The 24,012-nt window shown below is 39.0% G+C and overlaps 3 protein-coding genes across 3 annotated transcripts; 1 reads left to right on the top strand and 2 right to left on the bottom strand.

The window, feature by feature from the left end:
• Window positions 1–280: 280 nt before the first annotated feature.
• On the bottom strand, window positions 281–13,620 carry acer2 (alkaline ceramidase 2). Its single transcript, XM_044113939.1, has 6 exons — window positions 13,193–13,620; window positions 12,786–12,900; window positions 9,984–10,125; window positions 9,203–9,340; window positions 2,961–3,098; window positions 281–2,295 (listed from the first exon to the last, which is right to left on the bottom strand). Exons 1-6 carry the CDS (start codon window positions 13,304–13,306, stop codon window positions 2,109–2,111), a joined length of 834 nt encoding a protein of 277 aa, XP_043969874.1. The 5' UTR covers window positions 13,307–13,620; the 3' UTR covers window positions 281–2,108.
• Window positions 13,621–15,343: 1,723 nt separating this feature from the next.
• Window positions 15,344–19,492, top strand: rps6 (ribosomal protein S6). Its single transcript, XM_044113938.1, has 6 exons — window positions 15,344–15,452; window positions 16,015–16,146; window positions 17,083–17,293; window positions 17,949–18,095; window positions 18,889–19,046; window positions 19,362–19,492. The coding sequence occupies exons 1-6, from the start codon at window positions 15,447–15,449 to the stop codon at window positions 19,455–19,457; spliced, it is 750 nt and encodes a 249-aa protein (XP_043969873.1). The 5' UTR covers window positions 15,344–15,446; the 3' UTR covers window positions 19,458–19,492.
• Window positions 19,493–20,594: 1,102 nt separating this feature from the next.
• LOC122829407 (perilipin-2-like) lies at window positions 20,595–23,843 on the bottom strand. The gene is made up of 6 exons (XM_044113936.1): window positions 23,638–23,843; window positions 23,299–23,506; window positions 22,306–22,388; window positions 21,983–22,235; window positions 21,775–21,911; window positions 20,595–20,991 (listed from the first exon to the last, which is right to left on the bottom strand). Exons 1-6 carry the CDS (start codon window positions 23,659–23,661, stop codon window positions 20,662–20,664), a joined length of 1,035 nt encoding a protein of 344 aa, XP_043969871.1. The 5' UTR covers window positions 23,662–23,843; the 3' UTR covers window positions 20,595–20,661.
• Between the last annotated feature and the right edge of the window lie 169 nt (window positions 23,844–24,012).

The following is a 24,012-nucleotide window of genomic DNA, read 5'->3' as shown; positions in this document are numbered from 1 at the left end:
CCCCTCGCAGTCCTTAGTCCTTCCAGAACGGTAAAAGTCAATATCAAGCTGAGAACGAGAACCCAATATAGAATCTTCAGGTACACCAAAATTATTTGCCACCGTTTCAGAAACATTTAACTGTTAGGTAGAGAATAGAGTTGTTAACCTGATTTACAAACGTGTCAAAAGGCTTGTCTCAGTTATAGGAAAATAAGTCACAATGGGACTTATTTTCATTTACCATAATACTGAAACTTCATGAGTCAGCAGTTGGACAATAAACACAAAAGTAGCCATGTTCAAAATTTGCTTTGTTTAATACAGAAAATATCAAAACTCTAATCTGCTACAAACATTTGTGTACAAAACAGGATAATTTATGAAAATAAATATCTCTGTGCAACATATCTGTATTAAGAATGCAAGTGGAGAAACACTGAGATTCATACAGATTTTAGCCAATAACAATCCTTCCTTATTGTCAAGCATCACAATGCAGAAAGCATCATTTAAAGTCTACGTTACACCGGCTGCTTAATGTGATGCTGATTTGCTTTTTATGGCATGAGGGTTTTCACTTTCACTGCAGGACACAATGAACTCATCACTTTCAGCCAACTGTATTATTCAACATGTTGTGCGTTACACTGCAGGTACTATTGGTATCTCTTCACATCCTCAATCCTCCCTAAGGTTTCTCTAAAAGAGTCTAGCAGAACAAAAAGCAGAACCACTGTAAAATGAAAATAGAAACATATTTAGGCTAACAACAAATTATTTTCTGAAAAAGATATTGTCTCAGAATTATTTTTGCTGAGTTTTTGAAAATTATAACCCTTCATCGACCTTTTTATGATTGCACAACTTATTTTGACATCTTTAGTTGCTCAAAATCTTTGCATGTAGTTCGAGTGGAAAAGTCAAACAGTGTGAGGCGCCGACATGTCAAACAAATATTTGAGAAGAAAAAACGTAAACAGTTCTTATCCTTTGGGATTTTCATTTCATTTAGAAACATCAAAAATACATCTCTCTATTTTATACATTGGCAGTTTTTCAATAACGACTCCAACATAGTTTTGGTATAATGGAAAAAGTAAAAAATAAAAAAATAAATAGTAGACTTGGCTCATAGGCGCCAAAACAAACTTACAGAAACAATGCACATTCACTTGCAATTACTATCCCATTTTCTATATCTCAGTCTCTTGGCTGAAATGTCTTTGCATCATTTTGTATAGCCTTAACCTTGAGGAGTAGCCACTAGATTAAATATCTCAATTTGAAATGAAGTATAATAAATCTGGTTATCTCTTAAATACTAACATTACAAGACAAATGTTTGAGGAAAATAGTTTATCAATCCTGTTCTGATATCAAAATCTAACTCTTTATTTCTGTTTCTTGGCAATATACTGTGTTCACCACAATTAAAGGTACCACCTTCTATACAAATAAAGGAAACACATCATGTTCTTTGGAAAATAATTGAGTATTGCATTGATATTTTTGCAAAATATGGCAAAATTACTATCAGGGTAGCATGCTTGAAGTAAGGAACACATCAGCTAAAAAGAGGCCTAAGGCTTGGTGTGAATTATGTTCTTGTTAGGAACCAGCTTATAATTTCAGAGTCTTCTGTGACTGGCTTGATGTTGTAATAGTTACATGTGGTGAAATTATTGTTACTAAACCTGGCAACAGCGAGTTGCTATAGTAATAATTATCAAGGCAGCATAACGCTTAATACTGAGGAGTTCCAACATTTAGAAAATCTACAGATAGATAACTGCAACACTATCACTCTGAAAAGGTTACACAATGTCTCATGCAAAGCCTGAGTATAGGTGTAGAATTCTATAAAGGTTTGTTGGCTTTGACATGTCATATAAGGAGATACCCTGCATCATATTTCACAAACTAATGACATCAGAGTTGCATAAATCCCTGCTCTGTCGGGATTCAAAGAGGAATACAGAGCAGAAAAAAAGTTTATACTCTTTGACAAGTGCAACGTATCTTCGGGTCAAATCAAAAAGAACACAATGGGGGCAACACGACTCGCAGACGGGCTGCTATATCACGCTGGTGTTAAAACTGTAGAGCTGAGAACTTCTAAGGCCCCCTTAAGTCACCTTGATGGACGATTTCCTGTGGACGCAGAGTAACGAAACATACGGCACACCGATAAAGGCCCACTTCTCGTTGGGCCAGAACATGATGACCGGCCCTTGCTCCGGCGCCTCGGTCGCCACGTGGAAGTAGGCGAAGCAGACGCAGCCTATGTAGGAGGCCAGACAGATGAGGATGTGCCTGTGGGAGCAGGAGCAGTATCAGTAAGGCAATGCTAAGTGTAACAATGCATTTTTCTTTACAGTCTAACATTCCGACATTCTTAAAGAACCTTGCAAAGGCAAGCAGGTCAATGTATTTTACTGTGATAAAGTACTGCAAAACTGAGCTGAAAGGAAAATTGGTTTTAAATGTTTCTTTTTCATTTATTTGTTTTACAAGTTGAAATCTGAAATGTCTGGTGTATTGATACTCCAACATAAAATCCACTGCAAAACAAATTGCCTGTGGTATGTCTGTATGAGTTTTGAAAAGAAGCGTATCGACAAACTGACTTTTTCTTCTTTGTATAACAACTTAAGCTTAGATTGGATGAAGACCATCTGTGAGCATACACTTTCCCGTCTCACCAAATTCTCAGTTGAATTTGAGTCTGCTGGAGGACGAACCTCCAAAAAGTCTCAAGTATCTTACAGCCTCTATTGTACTTTCTTGCCTGTTTTTAGCTACTTGCATCTTCTCATCACAAAGGCAACGCCAAGAGAATCACCGGGTTTTACAATTGGGATGGTGTGTTCAGGGTGATCATTTAGTGCATTTAGTGCAATTACTCTTTAAATTTTTAATGAACTTTGATTTTCCAAATAATAAACAGTAAGAGTTCTTTGACTTGACTCTGAGCTCACCAAGCACAGTGTAAGTAGGGGAAGTTGACCGCCGACCACATTTCGCAGAATATCCTGTCGCTGATCCAGCAGAGCAGAGCCAACGCCCACCAGAACCCAGAAATCAGCCCGAGCTTGAACACGCGCGAGTTTTCACACCTGCAACGAGAGTGAGATGAGAAATGTGTGCGACACTGAATACACACACACACACACACACACACGCACACACACACGTATGTTTCGCTCTCAGAGAATAAAAGCTTGTGCGACGTTTGTCCAAGAAAACCTGCAAATCTAAAATAAAATGGCTAAAAACAACATCAGTGGCCCAGTCAGCCGCTTCAGAATTAATGCAGATACTTTTTCATACAACGACAGAGAAAGTCATTTTTCCATTGCAGTTTAATAATTACATCTACTGCAACAATTATCAGTCTGTCACTCTAAGTGTTGCTAATTATCTTGGTTTAATTTCTAACAAATCTATAAATAGTTTATAGATTTGTGAAAAATGTAATTATGCATTTTGTAATGATCTAGTGTTTAATAATCCCGCCACTACATGGTGGGATGTGTTGTGTGTTTTTTATTCTTTTTTGCTTGCAGACCATATTACTTACGTATTAAAACCATAGAGGGCGCACTCTGATATAACTGTGACTTCATGGTGAAGAAATATTTCACGGTGTGTATAATAAGAACGGTATTTTTTTTGTCTTAAATAGTCCCTGATGTTGCCACATGTGGGTGTTTAAGAGGGAAAGTTGTATGTAATCCCCACGTAAATAAACATCGCCTGACCTACAAAGACGTGCTAATCCAGAGTGCCACTGATAAGCTATTCTTAGCGTTGTCCTCCTTAGAAATCCTTGTGACACTGAGGCAGAGACATGGAGGCCTGACTGTGACAGCTACTCTGATGACGCAGCAGTGTGCTGGCTGAGACAGTGTTTCAGCTTCTCTTCTGGTGGAGTCACACCGTTTCACTGGCGCCTTATTTGGTGCCATTGTTCCAAGGAGAGAGGAGTCAAACAACACTTGAAACATCTTTTCAGTTTTTACCCTTTGTTCACATTGAGGCTCACTGTGCCCACTGACATAATTGTAGCGCCAGCTGTGAGTTTGGTTGAGTAGACCACAGGAGTTTTGTTGTTCTGGTTGAGAGTTTATGTCCATGTTTGTGTATGTGGTGCTGGGGGATGTTCTTAAGGGCCAACAGGTCCTTGTTTAACCAAAGCATTGTCCCATTTTCAGAACAAGATGCCTCTTGTTCTTAGTGCAAGAGGGAGGATCGGCTCCTCTAAATCTGAAGCCATAGTTCTCAACCAGAAATTACTTACTAGGCATTTTTGGTCAAGTTTCTTGTGCAAATATATTAGTGCACTTAAAATAAGCCAAAGCTAACTTACAAGTAACTTTTCAGCAAGACACAGTAGACTGTTTTAGTAAATAATTCCTTAACATTGATGAAAATTTACATGTTCCATTGGCAGAATATTTCACTTATAGGATGGGAAAATTTATTGCAATAAGTAAAATAATCTGCCAGTAGAACTAGTACTTTAAAAAAAATGAATATTATGAAATTGTTTACTTAAATGGACAGTATTATGTAAAATTAACTTTTTTCATCATGTTATAATGTTATTCCCTCATCAAAAACATACCTAGAGTGTTGCTTTAATTCTTTCATGCATGTTTGAGAAATCTTTTAATCTGCTATGGCAACTATCCAGCTGCCCAAAACACCTGGTTGGACCAAGTGCCACCTTCAAGGCAAAGCTCCTCCTTGAAGCTGCAGTTTCTGAGCTAATTCTCAGTGTAACGCTCGTAAAAGGGTTAATAGAGAAGCGATGCTGTGGTAATTTCCTGAAGGTGGAGTTTCAGAAAGAGCAGGAGTATTTAAAGAGACAGACGCCCAACTTCAAGGCATTAAATCAACAAGTAAAATTGCTCTAATATCATTTAAATAAGTGATATTTGATATATATAGCATTTTTATAACAACTAAATGTATCATACTTACTTGATTATGTTATAAATTGACCCTGTTTGCCTTGAAAAGCAAATGTTTACAGTCACTGGTCCATAGGTCCCATCCCTGACTAATGGTCATCATGAATTGATCATGACTGAAGAAAAACATCCTGGATTCAAGCTGGAATGAAAAGGATCTTTGTAGTGGGAGTTTTATAAAAAGAGCTGCTACTCTTCTGCTTTGAAAAGAGTCAGCTGAGGTGGTTCGGGCATAAAGTGTGGCAAAAAGAAAAATCTATATTACTTGACACTTTCTGCCTACATTTTTATGAAGAGAAGAACGTCAGCTGATCAGCTTTGCTGGTAAAGTGTCTCTATGTTATGTAACCGTTTCAAGGAAACAGGAAAGGGGCAGCAGTGTCTCATTAGCAACAGGAACTAGTAGAACAAAAAGGGGAGAAGTCATTCAACCATCATTATAGCTCAGATATACACTGTTTTCCCACAGAAGAAAATTCTGACTGTTCTTAAAGTTTTGCGCCCCTTGGCCTCTATAACCTAATGTACAGATTGACCTCGGTTGGCTAACGCCTCTTCCTGCCAACGAAAACTATCAGCAGGCTGCAGGATATCTGCTGTCCTCTCATGTTGCAGGAGAAACGAAGATAAAAAACGACAGGACTAGGAGTCCCATTTGGAGGAAGCATCGCTGAATGTGCTGGAGAATTTGAGAAAGAAAAAACCTCATTTAGTGCAACTCCTCGGAGTTGTTTATCTAGTTGAAATATTTTCTATTAATGACGCTATAAATTGCAAATTTGATGTCCAGAGCCCGACTGAAGCTATGTGAAGAACTTAATTTGAGTACTCTGATTCCAAACACCCAAAAACTTTTCCTGTAACTCAAAGTCAGCAGAATTTAGGAGACAGAGAGAGAAAAGCAGAACCTGACCTGCTTTTATTGCTCTCCCATCCAAAGTCACAACTTAAAGATAATATCTAAGCTTTCGTCACTTGGAACGTTTAAAGAAAAACAAAAGATTAATACTGAAAATAGCCAATGGCAACTGTTCACTTTATGATGTAGAATCTGTGGAGCCTGTTTTGTTTTTTGGGGGTTTTTTTTCCAAAAGTACCATTAATCCTGGTAGAGTGTGTGGCATCTTAATCTCTTTGAAATACCTGTAATTTTACATTTAAAAGTCTGATGGATTCCGCTAGTGGACAGAATATGAGAGAACCCGGGATGATATAGAAATATCACTAGAGAAACTGTTGAAGATCTTTCTCTGTATGCTCCAACCTTATGAAATTTTATAGAAGACTAAGTGCTGTCTCACTGGCAACAGGAGGGTCATACAAAGTATTCAACGCGAAGGTAGCAATTAGTGTACCAGAAATTATTTTGTTTGAAAATTGTTTTCCTAGTGGCTTTCATGGAGAGTAATCAGACAGGAAATGGGCAATGAGAGAGAGAAAGAAATGCAGCAAAGGTCTCAAGGTTGGAAACTGAACCGCCGATGGCCTTCACAAATGGCACACCCACTGCAGCTTAAATACTGCACCAAAACAAACTTCCTACCATGATATATTTTCCATTCATGAAGAACGTAGACAAACTAAAAGTTGGATTTGTCTACAGTTTTACATTTTAATGTGATATATTTTGCTATTTTTATTTTTTTTAGTGTGCAATTACGCGATTGCAGTACAACATATGTTTATTTTCAGGTTTTTTCATCATCTCTTCATCTTCTCTGATAGTGACAACCCATTTTTATGGCAAAACTCTGACTAGAATTTCTGCTTTTACATTTTCCGCTTAAATAAGCGTTATATTGTCCGTCTGAAAACACTGAGCACTTTGTTTTTTTGTGCAGCTGGAACGCCGTCAAAGGGGGGCCAAGAGTCACAGTGTAGAAAAGTCAAACAACAACAAAACAGTATGTTCTTTCTGAGGGCAGGAGTCCATCAGCCATGGCTACAGGAACTATGTCTGGTCTTGCAAAATAACAGGAGGCCTCAACAGATGACTGGTGATGCAGTAATGTCAAGAATTAGCCAGAAATTAAACAATAGGTGACCTAATGTTTCAGGACTGATGCTTGTAAATGTTGAAGGGGGGAAAAAAGCACAAGATGTAGATACTGAGACAGAGGAAAAGAGGCTCTCACACAGGCTCTCTCTTTGTGTCATGATTCATGTTCTGTCCTGTCCATGCTGTTCTTAAATACTCTTTCAGCTCACCTGCCACGCCTGATTGCTTACCTGTTCCACCTGAACTCTGCCCTACTCAGACACCTCTCAGCCTCTGCCTCCTTGCCAGATTATCAACAGCCACGAGCCAGTAGAGATCCAACGTTTCCTTCCAAGCCTTCAGTGTTTCTACGACCCTTTTCTGTCCACGGATTGACCCTTGGGCCAAGCCCTTCCCGGATACCTTCTGTTCTGGATTACTGGAACCTGACCCAAGCTTTGCCTCAACACCACCGAGTATTGCCTGCCCCTCAAGCTAAGTCAGCTCTCTCTGTCCTCCTGTGTATGACCTCTGCCTGATTATCACCCAGGTCCCTAGGTGTTGCCTCTTGCATCTCCCTGTGGAGATCTTCATTGCTTCCACCGTAGCCTTTTCTACCTGGTTTCCTGCACCTCCCTGTCGTCAGACCTTTGGTTTCTCAGCTCCGCCCGTCCACTGCTCTACAGGTCAGTTAAGCTGAACATTTCTAGATACTCCTCCTTTATCAGTGCATCACAAGCCTTCTCTTTTCAGTGCTGTGTTTGACAACCTCATCCTGAGCAGCAACCAGAGTCTGGAAAATTTAATTAAACTTGTTTTTTCCTTTGCGGATTCCTGTGTGTAGTTGAATTTCCGGGTCCCCATTGAGCGTCCTTACAGTTTGTTGTCATTGTTTTTTCAGGGACATATGAGCATAAAAATAATCTATGAGTCGGGATAAGAAAACATGCCTTCAACATTAAAATTGCAAATCAAATGTTGTGCTGTAGACGGTGAAGCCATTAGGGTTTTCTTACTGTTCTGACCTCATCATGTTATTGCTACATATGGCACTGTGCTGTAGTGATGAGTCGTCCTTGATGTCTTGCTCCTATTGATCTAAGATGTCTTACTTAATGGTTCCTCCATGTTTCAGGAGGTTTCACTCCTTCTCTTTAGGATTTTTTTTTCTCACTCATTTTCTGTCCAACATTTGACTATTTTAGAAGGATTTTTCTGGTTTGTTTGTTTATAGCCATTTAACTTTTCATCCATAAATCATTAGGCCATAAAGAGACTCCTAAACCCAAGGAGTGTTGTGCCTCCAACAGTCAACACCCACCTAATATTTCATCCTAATGTATTTCCATTGTGTGCCATTAACCTTTTGTATGCATGTTCTTAGCCACTGCATATAAATAAATTAGAAAACTGCTCAAATCTTGAAGCTTATCTAAGTTTAATTTATTTTCATAAGACCTTAAATCTTATGAAATGTCACATGACCACATTAACTTAAAGGAAACAATGTGGAAATGATGCACAAATTCTTTAAAATTATTAGCCTCCATTCTGCTTAACTACTGACTCAATAGTGACGGCAATAACAAAACATTGAATGATTTATGATAGAAACAAAGGACTTCAACTAAAAATCTTGAGCAATAAATTTAGGAATAACACAGGGGTCTCAAACTCCAGGCCTCGAGGGCCGCAGTCCTGCAACTTTTAGATGTGCCTCTGCTGCAGCACCTGAATAGAATAATTAAGGCTCTGGAGAACTGGTTTACACAAGGTGAAGGTAATTAAGCCATTTCATTCCAGTGTTTTGTACCTGTGGCACATCTAAGAACTGCAGGACTGCGGCCCTCGAGGCCTGGAGTTTGAGACCCCTGGAATAACAGGAACAACTCAAAAAATATTTTTCAGCTTGAATTTGAATGGCAACTTCCTAAACCGGCACACTCGATGAGTCAGGCTCACTGCCCTGCATGTTTCAGGTATTTCCTCACTTCAGTCCAGCTGATTTCAATTGATGACTGATTAACAGGCGTTTGTTGAACTGCAGTCAGTTGAATCAGGCACATTAAAGCAGGGAAACTTCTAAAACATGTAGGACAGTGTGCCTTGAGGACCAGGGTTGTGAAACACTGCATTAAGATATTATGTAGAATTTATTGCTCATACAAATTTGACTGTTTCTGTTTGACTCATGCAGAGCAGAATGTTCACGTTTTGTTGTGTTATGTTGTGTATTGCACGCTGGGATCAGATAATCTCTGCTCACCTTTTGAGCTCAGTGATAAGCAGCACTGTGCAGGGGATGCCCAGAGTCATGAGTGACAGCGAGTTGACCACAGGTTTAACAAAGGCCAGACCGGTGGTGATCCCAGACAGGATGCCGATGACCACTTTAAACCTTAAACTACATAAAGAAGAAAAAAAAAGCAACAAGAATATGAAAATCTCTGGATGGCAACCTGACCAAACTGTTTTTTCACTTGTAGTTTGTGTTGATGATGCATTCCTGTCTGTTAGTCCTGTATGGACAAAATAATTTCACTTGTATTAAGCAAATCCAGGTCATTTACTCTAGTTGTGTTATAATAAATTAGACCTTCCACTGTAGTTACACATTGTGCTTTGCTGTCGTCTCATATTTTTTCTCCATGTGATTTTAGCCAACTCCTGATCTTTTTTACCTGCTTGAGGAAAAGAAAGACCACTAGATTCAAATAGTTCACTTGGTTCAGCTGCCGATGAGCAATAAGCAGAGGAAATGTTAAGCGACAGCCAGCAGCAGGAGAGCTGCCATCAAGTCTCTGTGACAATACAAGAAGTACAGACATGTGATGCTGCTTTTACTGGTGTCGGCTATCTTGGATGTGCCTATATTTAGATATAATGAGTCATAACAGTAAATGCATCATAAGAGAAGCCAATGACCCATAATAAACTCCACTTCTGTCTCTTAAAAAAAGAGAAATAAATAAACCAATTAGCCTTTTCCTTACATCTCAAACCGTGTTTCTGCTTCCTATTGGTTTCATTTGGAATGATTAACATACCGATTTCTCCTGAACATCTTTGGCAGGTATCTCTTTGGAAACCACATGGCGATGGCACACATGAGGACCCAAAGGATGGCCAGCTCATCCAGCATTTGGCCGAGGAAGCTGAGTGTGGCATGAAAATACGTTGATCCAATGCCTGTGAGAAAGAAAGTCGCAAAGATAAATAAAAATAATAAGTACGGACCATAACTGAAGGATATTTCTATTTTAAAACAACTTCTGTTGTTGTTAGAACTAAACAATGAGTGGAAAGGTCAATGCATGAAATAACCAAAACTGGCAAGTTACAAAATCACAAAGGAGTGGTGTGACTAGAATCTACTAGGGATTTTATTAGGGCCACATATATGCTTATCCTCCAAGTTGTTAAAACAATTAGGTCATTTTATGAATCACTAAAACCTGAAATATAGACCTTAGACAACCTATGGAACAACTGCTGCACACTAATATTGTTTTACATTATAAAATGAACTATGAATGCCAATTGAAAAATGTTTTATTTTGTAACTTTGAGTTTTTTGCACTTGTTATGCATTTACAAAAGCCTTTTATGCTTTTTTTAACACGATTAAGGCATCAACTAATAAAATACTCTTGGGACACAGTCACAACACAGCTGTAACGCTACCTATAGGGTTCCTTTCTTAGTCTCTAGTCTTGTACAAAGATTCTACCAAGGTATGGGTTAAGGACTATCCATTCATCCATTTTCTATTCACCCGTTGTCCCTAATGGGGTCAGGAGGGTTGCTGGTGCCTATCCCCAGCTAACGTTCTGGGCGAGAGGCAGGGTCACCCTGGACAGGTCGCCAGTCTGTCGCAGGGCAACACAGAAAACAGACAGGACACACAAACGTTCACACTCACACTCACACCTAGGGAGAATTTAGAGAGACCAATTAACCTGACAGTCATGTTTTTGGACTGTGGGAGGAAGCCGGAGAACCCGGAGAGAACCCACGCATGCACAGGGAGAACCTGCAAACTCCATGCAGAAAGACCGGGAATCGAACCCAGGACCTTCTTGCTGCAAGGCAACAGCTCTACCACTGTGCAGCCCTTGGGTTAAGGACTAAAGAAAGGTTTTTAAACATTGTCACCAATCTGCCCCTATGGTTTAAAGTCCTTGTAATAAGATACTAGAGAAAGATCCAGAATAATGCCGCAATTCCCCTTCCCCACCTGTTGCTGCACACCTACTGTCAACTGAATGAACACTCTTTAAGGCTTTATGTAGTACATATATAAAAAAATAATAAGTGTGCTTGTTATTTTTGTATTATTTATAATACTAATAATAATACTACACACTGAAATAAAAAGAGTGACTAAAAAAATCTTAAATTCTGCCTATTAGTCTATGAATCTGCCCTGTTTCTGAAAAATGGAACCAAATGCCTCCTGGTCTCTTCTTTTTCCTTTAGCTGTAAGGCAAAATGTTTACAAAAGTGAACTGAAACATGTAGTCTCTAAAACACTATAAATTATACAAAGCGGTTCTAATAAACTGCAGAAGAGGAGGGTTAAAAATAATGTAGTAGGAAGTATAAACATTTACAAATGTTTTTTTTAATTGTACGTCTTGTTCTGAAAAGGAAATGAATATGATTATTTTTTCAGAACAAATATCAAGCTAGTAGATCACAGATTCATTTTTAAGCAAATATTGTTAAAACGCATGTCTGATTTATAGATCACAGCAGTGAATGGAGCCGTTGTGTGTGAATGGAGGCCGGGCGCCTCGTTCTCTCAGCGCTGTTTGAAAACACGCAGGTTGCATAGTCAGCAAAGATAACCAGAACCACCCACCACCACCAAGTCCTCCACCCAGCCCTCCCCTCACCGGTTCCTAAGAGGTGACCTCAGTCTGTGAGAAAAAAAATCCCATCGAAACACTGAGCAGACTCGTTAATCATGTAAATTGCAGCAGTAATCAAATCTAAAGTGGAAAATGAGCACAATCACATTTCCTTTTGTCTTTGTCTGTGTCTGTAGGTAACAGGATCTCAGACCAGTGGACAAAGATCAGCATGTTCATCAGGTGTTTTATAAATTTGTGCTGAACTCTGATCTTAATTGTTCATTTTTGAAAATTAACAATTATATCATAACCCCAATTATTTTTCGTGAGCTTTATTAATTAAAAAATATACATGAACACCAGAGTCAGTGAAAGTTCATTAAGCAGGTCAAATTTATTATTAAAATGCTAAATTTCCAAGAAACATGTCAAATTGTAATATAGCGTATGTGGATCTTACAATTCAGTATCTTGTGCAGCTTATATTTTTAAATAATTGGATTTTTAAAAAAATTCTTGAGAAACACACACACTACCAGAACCAAACATAAAAGAGTGACTGAGTAACATGGCATAGTTTGTAGCACAGTTACATTATCAAGGCTTCCTTATGTTTACAAAAGGATTTTTGAGTAACAAAGACGAAATTAATCAAGGAGCAGATGGTGGAAATGCCCCCACCCTGGGATGTGGGTTCTGAACTCAACTTGTATCCTGCCAGTCTGAGATTACATCAGCACACAGCGGACACTGAGGCAGACTAAGCAGATAACTTTGCATATTCCAAAAGACTTTTCAGCAACCTACCAGATATGAGTGACGGAAACTGCATGTGCACAGAGAAGAAACTGGTTTTTCCACCTGTGGTTTTTGTTTGCGCCCACAAATAAAAACTATTTGCTAATTTTCTTTTTCTTAAAAACAAAACAAAACACTGAAGCTGACTGGGCTACTCATCCTCACTATGAAGAGGAGAGGAGGTCATTAACTTACCGACCACCACCAGCAGGATCCAGATGAGGTAGATCCCGCTGTTGAAATGCTGGGCATATTCACGGAACAGGAACATCAGTATGGGAGGCAAAACAAAGAACAAGACGTTGCTGATCTGAAATGAAACAACAACGCTTTGAGGAAACGGCACCATGGCATCAAATCAACATGTTGCCCACTGGGTCTAGCAGAGCAGCTGAACTGGAGAGGGAAACATTTAAAGCAGATTAACTTTTGAAAAGTCTCTTTTACTCATTGGAGCAGTAATTATTGGTAACACGGTGGTGTGTTGATGAAGTGTTAGAAGGCAGTTCATGACAGAGCGAAACAAAAGCAGAACAGCCCCGATTGTAAACATAACGGCATTATGCAAAACGCTGCTTACTCGACAGAGACTTCATACCGACCGTGTTGTAAAATTCAGCGATGCTGGGGTAGATCAGGTAATTTCCTTCACACCAGTCGACATCGGAGCTGCCAGCCTGCAACTGGTCCCAGAAAATCGGGTTAACGTTGCTCATGTCTGGACTAGTCCTGTAGAGTGGACAGCAACGCTGTGCAGTCTGTGATCCACCAACCGATTAGATCAAAACAAAACAAAAGCCGGGGGAAAGTCAGTGGTATGAGCCAGCTCGGTGGCTACACGCTAGCAGTTTAAAGTCTGGATCCTGAGTCGGACTGTGGACAAGTGTTGATGTCGGGACTCGCTCCTGTGCTGCATTTTCACTCAGTCCTTCCTTCCACAAAGCCTCTTCTCTGCTCTTCGTGACGCTCTGCCCCGTCCTCTGACAGCTGCTCACTCTGGCCTCAAAGAGTGTTCACACTGTGCAAGAGGACTCACTCCGCCCAGCTTCCTTCTCCGGTAAAACCGGAAGTGTTTGGTGTGGGTTTTTTTTTAACACTCTTAATTAAACAACAACAACAAAAAACTACAAAAGCATATGGTTTATTTAGTGAGTTGCTATCGTAGTAACTTATAATTTATAATCACGTATATAACTTGTGAATTATGAAAGATGATTAAAACTACTAGGGCAAAAACTCTCTCTCTCTCTCTTTTTATCTCTGGGTGTGCATGTCTCTGTAATAGCACAAAAACTCATGGTTAATGATTGACGCGATTAGTGGATCGAAAATTTAATTTTTTAACTTCGACGAAGTCAAAAACAATTGACCTGCCAAATGGATCTTTCAGAGCTGATTAAGGGGGAAATTAGCCTAAACATAAAGTGAGTTATCAAAAAAATAATAGGAGAATAACAATAGAACTAAAAGACTAAATATCATGAGTATCAGTAAGGTAAATACATATCTTCATTTATTTATTATTTTTTTAAGTATAAAAAGAAGTAGAATTTTCTTTGCATTCATTAGCTAAACATCTTCTAATATTACTGTGTTGAGACCAATGTTAAGGTTTAGCCACCAATGGTTATCGTTATGTCTGATGTTTAACATTGAGTGTCATCGTAATGCCATCCAGTGAGATGGCATTAAACATGTAAGATAATGTGAGTAACTTTATCTCACATTTAATATCCGGGATATTTAACGTTTTTCCCCGATTTTTTTTTTTTTATTTAATTAAGTATAACGCTTAACGTTATCCTTGATGTTTAGCATTATTGCCAATGTTTAGCAGATGTCAAATTTCATCTCCAGGAAAGTTTCCTTTTGCGTTAAACATTGGAGATAAAGTAAAACATTCCAGGTACAGTAAACACTGGTTGAGAGACATTGTGACCACTGATCCCAGTGGAGAGCCAAATGGTGAAAGTCTGAGCCCTTTCAGGCATTTCACATCCCCTTTTAAACATTTGCAACCATTTTAAGTTAATTTTAGCTATTCTAATACTTTCCAACTTCTGTGGGCTACAATGTCATGAGCTAATCTACTCTCTGGCGCCCTGCAGTGGTCAATATTGTTGGTAGCATTATGTTCTTGCAAATACTGACAATAGTAATGAATGCTAAAGTAATTATGAATAAAAACAGAAAATATTGAAGCAAATTTTTATCTTAATATTTTCATCATTATTTTTTAAATTAATTTTGAGGGTCAAAAGTAAATATTCGCAAATATATATGCATATAACTAAATAGACATATTGGTAACAAATAAAAATCGGCTTTATTTGCAAAGTTTTGTGCACACAAAAAAATTATTCGACTTCAATTACACTTCGAAAAACACATTATATCTACATATTGCATATCAAGTGTTTCACAAAAGTAAAATATAAGGTTGAAATATAAATGAAAATAAATAAATGAATAAAACCTATTAGTACATAAATGTGTCAGTAATTTGTTAAAAGGTAAAGACAAAAGTGACGAATCATATAACATTGTATGATTTTAATGTTGCCTGTACTTTTATTTGTGTAAATGTGTCGCTGGAGAGCAGCATTACACCTCAGATTATGTAGGTTTTTAATGTTATACGCTTTTCTTTTTCTAAGACTAATGTCTATTGGTGATAAAAAGTAAAAATAACATAAAATTACTTTATTTTATTTCAATTCACTTTATTGAGTTGTTCTCAGGGTGGTTCATGACGGCGATCTAGCTATCGCGAGATTACTTTGTTCTATGTGAGATCACGGAGCGGATATCCTGCCTCTTTCCCCTGGCGGACCGTCGTTGGGTCGGTTTGGCAAAATGAAGGTACAAACATGAGTTGCTTTTATTTTGTTATTGAAAGCTAGTATCGTTAAAATATATTAGTTGAAATAAAGCCATGATCTTAAACTTTTAACACGTTTAGTTTAATGTAGGTATTGTGGCTTTGTAGTTGAGGATGAGCTTTGATTGTGACGAGCTAGCTGACTAGCCCGTAGGAAAGTGAGCTGTTGAAACATGGCCGTACAGTGTGCAACTACTTACATTGAAAATGATTTGTGAAATTTTTTCTTATTGTTTCAAGGCAGACACGCTTTTTATCAGTTTAATACAATAGTCTGGTTATGTTCTTGAAAAGAGTACACACAACTGGTGTTTTCAACTTTGAACTGGACCCGGCAGATAAGCTAACAGGCCTCTGTTTTACTCATTCGGCAATTGAAACTGTGGCACTATTTCTAGAACATATTTAACACAGATGTTTAGAAGTTTCATTCATGTTATTGAATATCCTAGTTATCGTCACATGTAGTTTTTTTTTGCATGTTTATGCGTCTCTGTGATGGCCAAAAGCTCTAACACTTGTTTCTTACAAATTGCTTTTTAGCTGAACATCTCATTCCCTGCTACCGGCTGCCAGAAACTGATTGAAGTTGATGATGAGAGGAAGCTGCGCATCTTTTATGAGAAGCGTATGGCCACTGAGGTGGCTGCTGACCCTTTGGGAGATGAGTGGAAGGTAAGTTTTTCTCTGTCCATTGCACATCATCATGGCACACCGGAGACCCTTGTGACTGATCCGTAGTCTTTAAGGGGGGACAGTGTGTTGCCAGAGCAACAGTAGAGCAGCTTTCCAGATGCGATCAGTCCAGTAACCCATGGCAGATTGAAACAGCTGTGCTCTCCCAATGACTTGTTGCAATAAATGGAACATCTGGGATTGCAGGATGCATCCCAACATGCTTTTGAAGTATGACTTCCTTGCATTAGACACTACAGATTAGTGAGTAAGGTGGGGTTTTGTTGAGAGGCTAACTGTAGCAAATTGGCAAGAATAAAGGTGTTAAGCATTTCTGTCATTAAGACAAACTTTGTTTTGTGCAGTGTTGCATTGATATATATTTTTCTTGTGTAAAAAAAAAGCATATCTTCTAGTTTGTGATGGAAATGCGGATTACATTAGAATGGAACAAGAAATAATGTTGTGTTTATCAGAATTTACTTTTTACATTTAAGATCAGATTTGCAGGCTTCATAGCATTAAATATGTCCGTGGTTTGTGAACAAAGTAAACTTGTACATAGTTTTGTATATTTAGGTATGACTTGATTAGGGGTTTTAATGTTTGATTGAAAGATGACTGTTATGAAGCTATGCATGTACTGTAAAGTGAAGGAGTGTAAATAGTCCGGCTTCAAAAGTAATGGATCCACATGCCAGTCAAAAAATTCCAACCCAAATTATTCAACTTGTTAATTTAACTTGATTTGTTGTTTATGTTGGTCTTGGCTTAATGACTCTCCAAAGGGTTTAATAAGTCTGAAATTTAGAGACGTGTGAAAACTCTTGGTTGTGGATTAGTGATATTCTTTGTTAGGAATCTCATAGGATTAGGACATTCTGAAAGGAAACTGCCTCTTTTCTACTGCATATGTTAAAAACTGTTTTTGTCTAGGGTTACGTGGTGCGCATCAGCGGCGGCAACGACAAGCAGGGCTTCCCCATGAAGCAGGGGGTACTAACTCATGGCCGCGTGCGCCTGCTGCTCAGCAAGGGCCATTCCTGCTACCGTCCCCGCAGGACCGGCGAGCGCAAGCGCAAGTCTGTCCGGGGTTGCATCGTTGATGCCAACCTCAGCGTTCTGAACTTGGTCATCGTCAAGAAAGGTAACCTGCAGCTGGTGGAGGGGAAACCTGACTGTGTAAAGCTTTTTATTATTCATGCTGTATTAGTAACGTTAGCCTATGTAGGTCAATGACTAGCTGCATATATGGAGGGCACACCAAGGAGTCTCTTTTGACTGATTAATAGTCAAATTAGAGGGGATAGTGTGTTGCCAGAGTAACTGTGGAGCTGCTTTCCAGATGCGACCAGACCCAGTGAAAGTGGATGGTTGAACTGCAATGCTTCCTCACTGTGACGACCTGGACAGTTTTTATAATGTTAAATTGAAATGTTTAGATCTTCTGTGTTTTTGTTTCATATTTCTCCCACTTTCACCTTGTATTGTTTGAATTATTTTGTTTGTGCCCTTAATATATGAAGGTAGAGCTTATCTATTCTACTCTTCGGAGCTGAAAATAATATCAAATCTGTTAAAAAAAAAGGATAATGAACGGTCTGTCAAATGGCTAACTCTAATCTTGTCAGTAAACAATACCTTGTAACTGGTGCTATGTTGAAAAAAGAAAGCAAGCACCATGATCTTATCGTTTCTTTTCAGTCTTGAGTTGAGTATGCATATCCCGTTTTAGATTTTGTACAACTGAAAACTTGCTCTGTTGCCTGATTTCCCTCACGCTCTGATGTTATTCTGTTAAGGTGAGAAGGACATTCCCGGGTTGACCGACAGCACTGTCCCTCGCCGACTTGGTCCCAAGAGGGCCAGCAAGATCCGCAAGCTCTTCAACCTGGCTAAGGAGGATGACGTGAGGCAGTATGTTGTGAGGAGACCCCTGACTAAAGAAGGTGAAAGTTGTGTCCAAGCCTGCATGAATGTTTTTTACATGGAGATTATTGCTTGTAAATCAACAACACCCAAAGGAGGATTTCTGCTGTTAAATTTGTTTCAGGTGCCTCTGTACTTTTTTCTGTTTTTGAGATATTCTCTTGCGCGATCCTTCTTTTGGTACATCTTTAACATTGTATAGGTGTATTATAGTTTTTATTTTTAACATTAGTTAGTCCAAAAGTCTGGGATACATCACAAGATAGTAGAAAAGAGGGTACAGTTCCATTTTTGCCTTTTTTGCTTTCTTATAGTTCGATAAAATTGACCAGAGGCAAAATGATGATTAGCCCAAAGTAAGAGCTTGAACCTATGAGAGCTAAGCAGTTTCTCTACACAGCGTAGCTTTTATCAAGGCTGCAATTACAGCAACATTTTTGGATTAGCCATTTTATGATCTTGTGCTGCTGCTCATGCCTCTCATCATTGTTCTAATTATAAGGTGGGGTCATAACTACTTCTAAGCTGCTGTATTCTCTAGTTCCTCATCCTATTTTCCTAAAACATTTTTGTTGCATATCCCAGCGCAGTTACCTGCAGATTTCTGATCAATTTTGGGGCAAACAAACTTCTGATTGAAACGACTACCTCACTTTGACGTGAATGGAGAATAATGTGTTTGGATATATTCTGAATTCTTTCACTTGAAGTGATTTTAAAGATGATTGAAAAGTGAAGTTTTGTTGTTTCACTCTTTAGTAGCACATTTCTTGCTGTCTTGAACTGGTTCTAATAGCTGCTTCCCTCTTTTAGGCAAGAAGCCAAGAACTAAGGCCCCCAAGATCCAGAGACTGGTGACCCCTCGTGTGTTGCAGCACAAGCGCCGCCGCATTGCCCTCAAGAGACAACGCACCCAGAAGAACAAGGAGGAGGCCTCTGAGTATGCCAAGCTGCTGGCTAAGAGGATGAAGGTGCGCTCAATTTTCAAATGTTTTCTAAACAAAAGTCACAATCGATCCAGGCTTCAGAACTGCAAAAAAAGTAATAGGATTATTGCCGTTTTCCTAAAACTCTGCTAGGACAGTGTGTCCATATTGAAGTCAAAATAAAGTTGATAATGTCAAGATGGTTACTTCATTCAGCATTTACCTTTGAACTCTTATGGTTGGATCTTTGATTCCTGTTGAAAACGTTTTTTATTTTCCGAGACTGTCTAAAACAACACCACCATTTTTTAAATTGTTTGTTCAAATCTAAACCAAATTTTCTTCAATTCTTGAAAACAGGAGGCCAAGGAGAAGCGTCAGGAACAGATCGCCAAGAGGCGCCGCCTTTCTTCTCTGAGGGCATCTACATCCAAATCAGAGTCCAGCCAAAAGTGAAATCCTCAAATGAAATAAAGTAACGTTTTGCTGAATAACTGCTGTGATTTGTGTTGTCTTGATAGAAACTGAGTCTTTAATTAGAGCATCTCTACATTTGATTATAAACTAGTTGAATCTTACTGGCCCTTGATGCAACATAAACAAAATTTCTAAGAGTTCCTCAGTGTTGCAATCACTTCATTGTCATGTGTGAAACGGTGCTGCAGCTCTTCTGCTTGTTCCATTAAGATTAAGCACAATCTTAGTAGGGCTGCAGCAACAGTTAATTTGGTAATTGAGTATTATGACAACTGGATAAAGGACACATTCTTACCATTTGAGCTTATTTCATACAATAAGTGGAAAAAATAAAAATTTGGTTCCCTTTTTAAGTATTTAGTTTGCACTTGATCACATGTAGTAAACTATGCATCTGCAACTTTAAAAAGATGGCAAGTGAAAGGCTTGGCCCCTTTATCAGTGCAATTTAGAGCTAATCTGACTTTAATTGGATAGTTTTTCTGAAGATAATCTGGAATAGCCATGTCTGAGTCTTTATACTCAAATTAATCACTTTTCAGCCCTAAACCTTAGGGATGAAAGTTGCTGTTCAACTGCAAAGGTATTTGAACATCTTTGAAGGTTTAGCCATTGCATGTGGGATGTCAACCTTGATTATATACCATAAACACGGTGTGGTGCATAGGTCTGGCAACAATAGCCCCACAAATATCTTAAACATGAATTTTAAATGCTCTTTTCAGAACGTGTGATGGGTCACTGAACTGGATTTGATTTTCAAATTTGCAATTTTGTGCTAACAGACTGTTAAGGTTCTTAAATGTTAATTGGACTTAAGATTTTTACAATACCCACCCCTAAATGGTACCAGCTTAGAAATAAAGTTTAGGTTAGTCTTCCACAAAACTACAAATCTGACAGTGACCTAATATTGGAAATTCTTGATCTCCAACCCCTTGCAGTTTAACAAGTATATTCTGATAAACACTACAACAGAAATACTTAATTTTAGACTAACCCTCTAAGGAAGCTAGAATTTTTTAAACACAAGTTCAATTTATTTGATTGCAATGTGACACAGGTGCATCTTTATGATTTGGACAGAAAACATGAGGTACAGAAAGGAGAATCAAGTTTCATGAAGCTTCAAATCTTTTAATACATAGTGATAATGTTTAAATCCAGAACCAAAAAGTGAAATCTAACGACGAACACATCCTTTCACAATACAGCCGTTCTCAAACACAGAGGTCCTGCTGGGTCTCATTCGTAAAGCTGGTGTAGTCTGTGAGCGGCCAAGTTCCTTGGAGAGTGGTGAACCTTCAGCGGCACTGAAACGACTTCTGAGTCGAGCATGTTCCTGACGGGATGATGAACTGCTCAGGTGGCACATTTGGTTGAAGAAGAGAAATACAGAAACCACCTGATGCTGAAAGTATTGGGGTAACCCGTGAAGGCTCCACACCAGAGTCTGACAGCTCGTCTGAAGGTCCTGAACCAGAGTGGTGGGTCTGGATAAACTCTCCGTGATCTGTTGAATGGTGATTAAATATTAAGCAGCCACAGTGAAAATGCTGATTGCATCATGTACAGGTATTGCTTTGGTATTCCAAAGAATATTTGTGTTCCACTCCAATCTAAAAATTAGACACAGCCAATTGCCTTTAAATGGGAAAACAATTTGCTTGTGTGTCATTTAATCTCATCATAGATGTAGCCCTGTGGTGAAGGCCTCTGAGGTTTGTTCAAGAACATTTAACAAAACATTTGGAGTAAGAAACAGACTAGACAGGTCAGGTAGACAGCTAAGGTTTAATGTAGGGTTTGTTATATCCCAAGCCTTAGATAATCCACAAAGCATTGTTCAAGCAGAAGGAGTATGCACAACTGCAATCCTGCTAAAAACATTGCTCTCCTCCTAAACCAACTAGACATCAAGGACAGAAGCTAAGACACCAATAGGAACTCTGGGGATTCAAAACTCAAGTTGCTCTGCAACTTCATTGCTTGAGGGTCGTTATCCTGCAACTTTTGAATGCATCTCTACTCAGACACCTAAATCAAATTTCGAATGACCTTTACAAAACTCACCAAAACCCCAAGGAGATAATGCAGTTGTGTAGGAGCAGGGATGCAGCCAAAAGTTGCAGGATTCAAGGACTGATCCCTTCCCTAAAGTATCTCATAGTGATGAAATGTCCAAAGCAAACAATCTCAAGAGTCAGAAAAATTTACAATAGGATAGGCCTTCTCCAATATTTAACTTTTATAAAACTCAAATATCTTTCTTGATCATACTGTACTCATGGCACACCTGAACAAAGTGGATTTTTGAGCCAACCATTTGGTAGGTCCTCCAACACACTTTAGCGGTGAGTTTCATCATGCGCCCAGGGTAACTTCCTAAGCGGACAGAAGCCTCAAAACCCTCCACCAAGTGGGTTTCTTCTTCTGTGGACAGAAAAGCAAAAGTAGGCGATGAAGTGAGAAAGACTTGCCACTCGGGAGACTCTGTTACTTGCCTATTTTCTCCTCTTCTGGCAGTGGGAGCACCTGGTCCACCAAAGCTTCCGACATAGTCAGAGCCGAGTCCAATCCCATACTGGCCATGCTGATGGCTTTCTCCACCATTGACTGGTTTTCATTGTTGCCTGCCTGATGCAGTCTGCTGATCACCCATGTGACAGTGTGTTGCACTGTCACAACTGTCCCACCAGCTGCAACGCACACCACATCTCTAATCTCGTTTACCTTGCTCTTGGCAGCAGCAACAACCTGCGTGATTGAGTCAAATTCATTATAATGATCACTCTTGAAGAACCAGGCCAATCATCTGAATAAGTACCTCATCTGGCGGGGACAGAAGAACAGGGAATGATGTCTCCAACCAGTCAAGGCCCTTGCAGGCAAAATTGTTTGCAATGGAGACTGAAAAACAAACAAGTGCTTTAAAGACAATGCCCACCAGTGCATTTCTCTAGAAAATGTACATTTACAATTACTGCTTGGTCATGATACATTTCTACTACTTCACAGTACAAAACTTTAAGAACGGAGAGAAAAAAACCCAACAACTTTTGGTTAACAATATTTGACTCAAACCAATCATCTAGCATTAGTAAACATTATGCTTTCAAGTTGTCATGAATCCAGCCTGACAGGTTTAAGCAAGAGTTCAACTGAAAACTGCCAAGCCATGATTGAAGGCTTGGCAATAGCTAAGCATGAAGGAGCCACAACCCAAAAACCATTGACAAATCATTGGTGATTGGCATGTCTCACGAGGACACGGAATAATATGTTTAATCTGTTTATGTGCATCGCAGCTACGGTAATCTTTAGAAAGGTTGCCTCCATGGGTAATAAATGAAGCACAAAAGAAACTCCCCTCTCAATCCCTTTTTTTCCCAGGATTAAAGTATGTCAAAATTAAAACCTTCTGCACCTATTTCCTAGGGATTCATTCCACTCAGCTTTCTATTAATATTTTTAGACAAAACTGGGCAGCCAGCTTTTTCCAGCTTTGACTTTTGTGGCCGACTCCTTGTGGACGATGTCAGTGTCTCTGCTGGACAATCCAAATAAGTGGTTTACACAACATCATTTCGGTCTTAAAAATAATATCATCTTAAGAAAACTTAAGATTTTGATGTTTGTGGCTATAACATTTGAATTCTTTCCAGTCTATAAATTAAAAGTCTCACTTTGTCAGTTAAAGCAGTGAAATAAATTTTTGATGACGATATTCAGATCAGCCTGTGGAGAAATACGTCTAGCTTCAGGGTTAATCCACTGCGCACCTAAAGCGTTCCAGAAAACCAGTCATAGTAAGACTCACTCTGTGGCTCCAGCTTAACGATGACCGGCGAGGCTCTGGTACAGGCCGCGGTGCTCAGGGCGGTCACACCGCTCTCCAGCGCATCGCACAGGGATTTCAGACTGGGGTTGCTACTTTTAGCATCTCTGTACAGGACCGACAGGGTGGCACAGGCTGAGCGAACCACGGGCAGCTTGACTAGCCGGGCAGCTGCATTCGGTACTACTTTCTGATTAAAATGAAAGCACAAATCTAAAATCAGCACAATTACTAGCGAAATCGAATTCATCGTTTCAGAAACGTTTAGACAGGAAAAAGTTAATTAACGTGGGTGTTTATTTTTCACTTAATGCAACTCACCTGGTTGTTATTGTTCACTGGCATTTTCTTGCACTTTTCAAACACCAAAAATGTAGTTTTCACGTAAACCGAATCTTTCTATGAACACTTTACCTGCTTGGGAAACGGTTCAAAGAAACAAGAAGCTCATTGTTCAGAAACGCTGCTGGCATCAAGACCCCAAACTCAAATAGCTTTCTGGTGTCGTCAATTAGTACTCACCTGTTGTGAGGTCTACCCTTGATCTCGCGAGATCTTAATCCATCGAAACACGTAAGCCTTGGTCAAAGGACTAACTAGCTCTAATTCTTCAAGTAACTTGAACATAAATGACTTGTCGGTGCTACACGTGTTCTGAAATATTTTATATTCTGAAGATATTAGATTAAAAGATAA

The sequence above is a fragment of the Gambusia affinis genome, linkage group LG04 (genome assembly GCF_019740435.1).
Source record: "Gambusia affinis linkage group LG04, SWU_Gaff_1.0, whole genome shotgun sequence".
NCBI classification, from domain to species: Eukaryota; Metazoa; Chordata; class Actinopteri; order Cyprinodontiformes; family Poeciliidae; genus Gambusia; species Gambusia affinis.
This window is presented reverse-complemented; position numbering and strand designations above follow the sequence as displayed.

Coding starts and splice junctions, on each gene's coding strand:
- LOC122829407 (XM_044113936.1), bottom strand. CDS start 23,661: ATGCCAGTGAACAATAACAACCAG. Junction 21,912..21,982: donor GCCAGAAGAGGAGAAAATAG/GCAAGTAACAGA, acceptor TTCTGTCCACAG/AAGAAGAAACCCACTTGGTG. Junction 20,992..21,774: donor CAAAAATCCACTTTGTTCAG/GTGTGCCATGAG, acceptor ACCATTCAACAG/ATCACGGAGAGTTTATCCAG.
- rps6 (XM_044113938.1), top strand. Junction 17,294..17,948: donor CTTGGTCATCGTCAAGAAAG/GTAACCTGCAGC, acceptor TATTCTGTTAAG/GTGAGAAGGACATTCCCGGG. Junction 18,096..18,888: donor GAGACCCCTGACTAAAGAAG/GTGAAAGTTGTG, acceptor TCCCTCTTTTAG/GCAAGAAGCCAAGAACTAAG.
- acer2 (XM_044113939.1), bottom strand. CDS start 13,306: ATGAGCAACGTTAACCCGATTTTCTGGGACCAGTTGCAGGCTGGCAGC. Junction 12,901..13,192: donor TCGCTGAATTTTACAACACG/GTCGGTATGAAG, acceptor GTTTCATTTCAG/ATCAGCAACGTCTTGTTCTT. Junction 3,099..9,202: donor CTTATCACTGAGCTCAAAAG/GTGAGCAGAGAT, acceptor CTCTCGTTGCAG/GTGTGAAAACTCGCGCGTGT.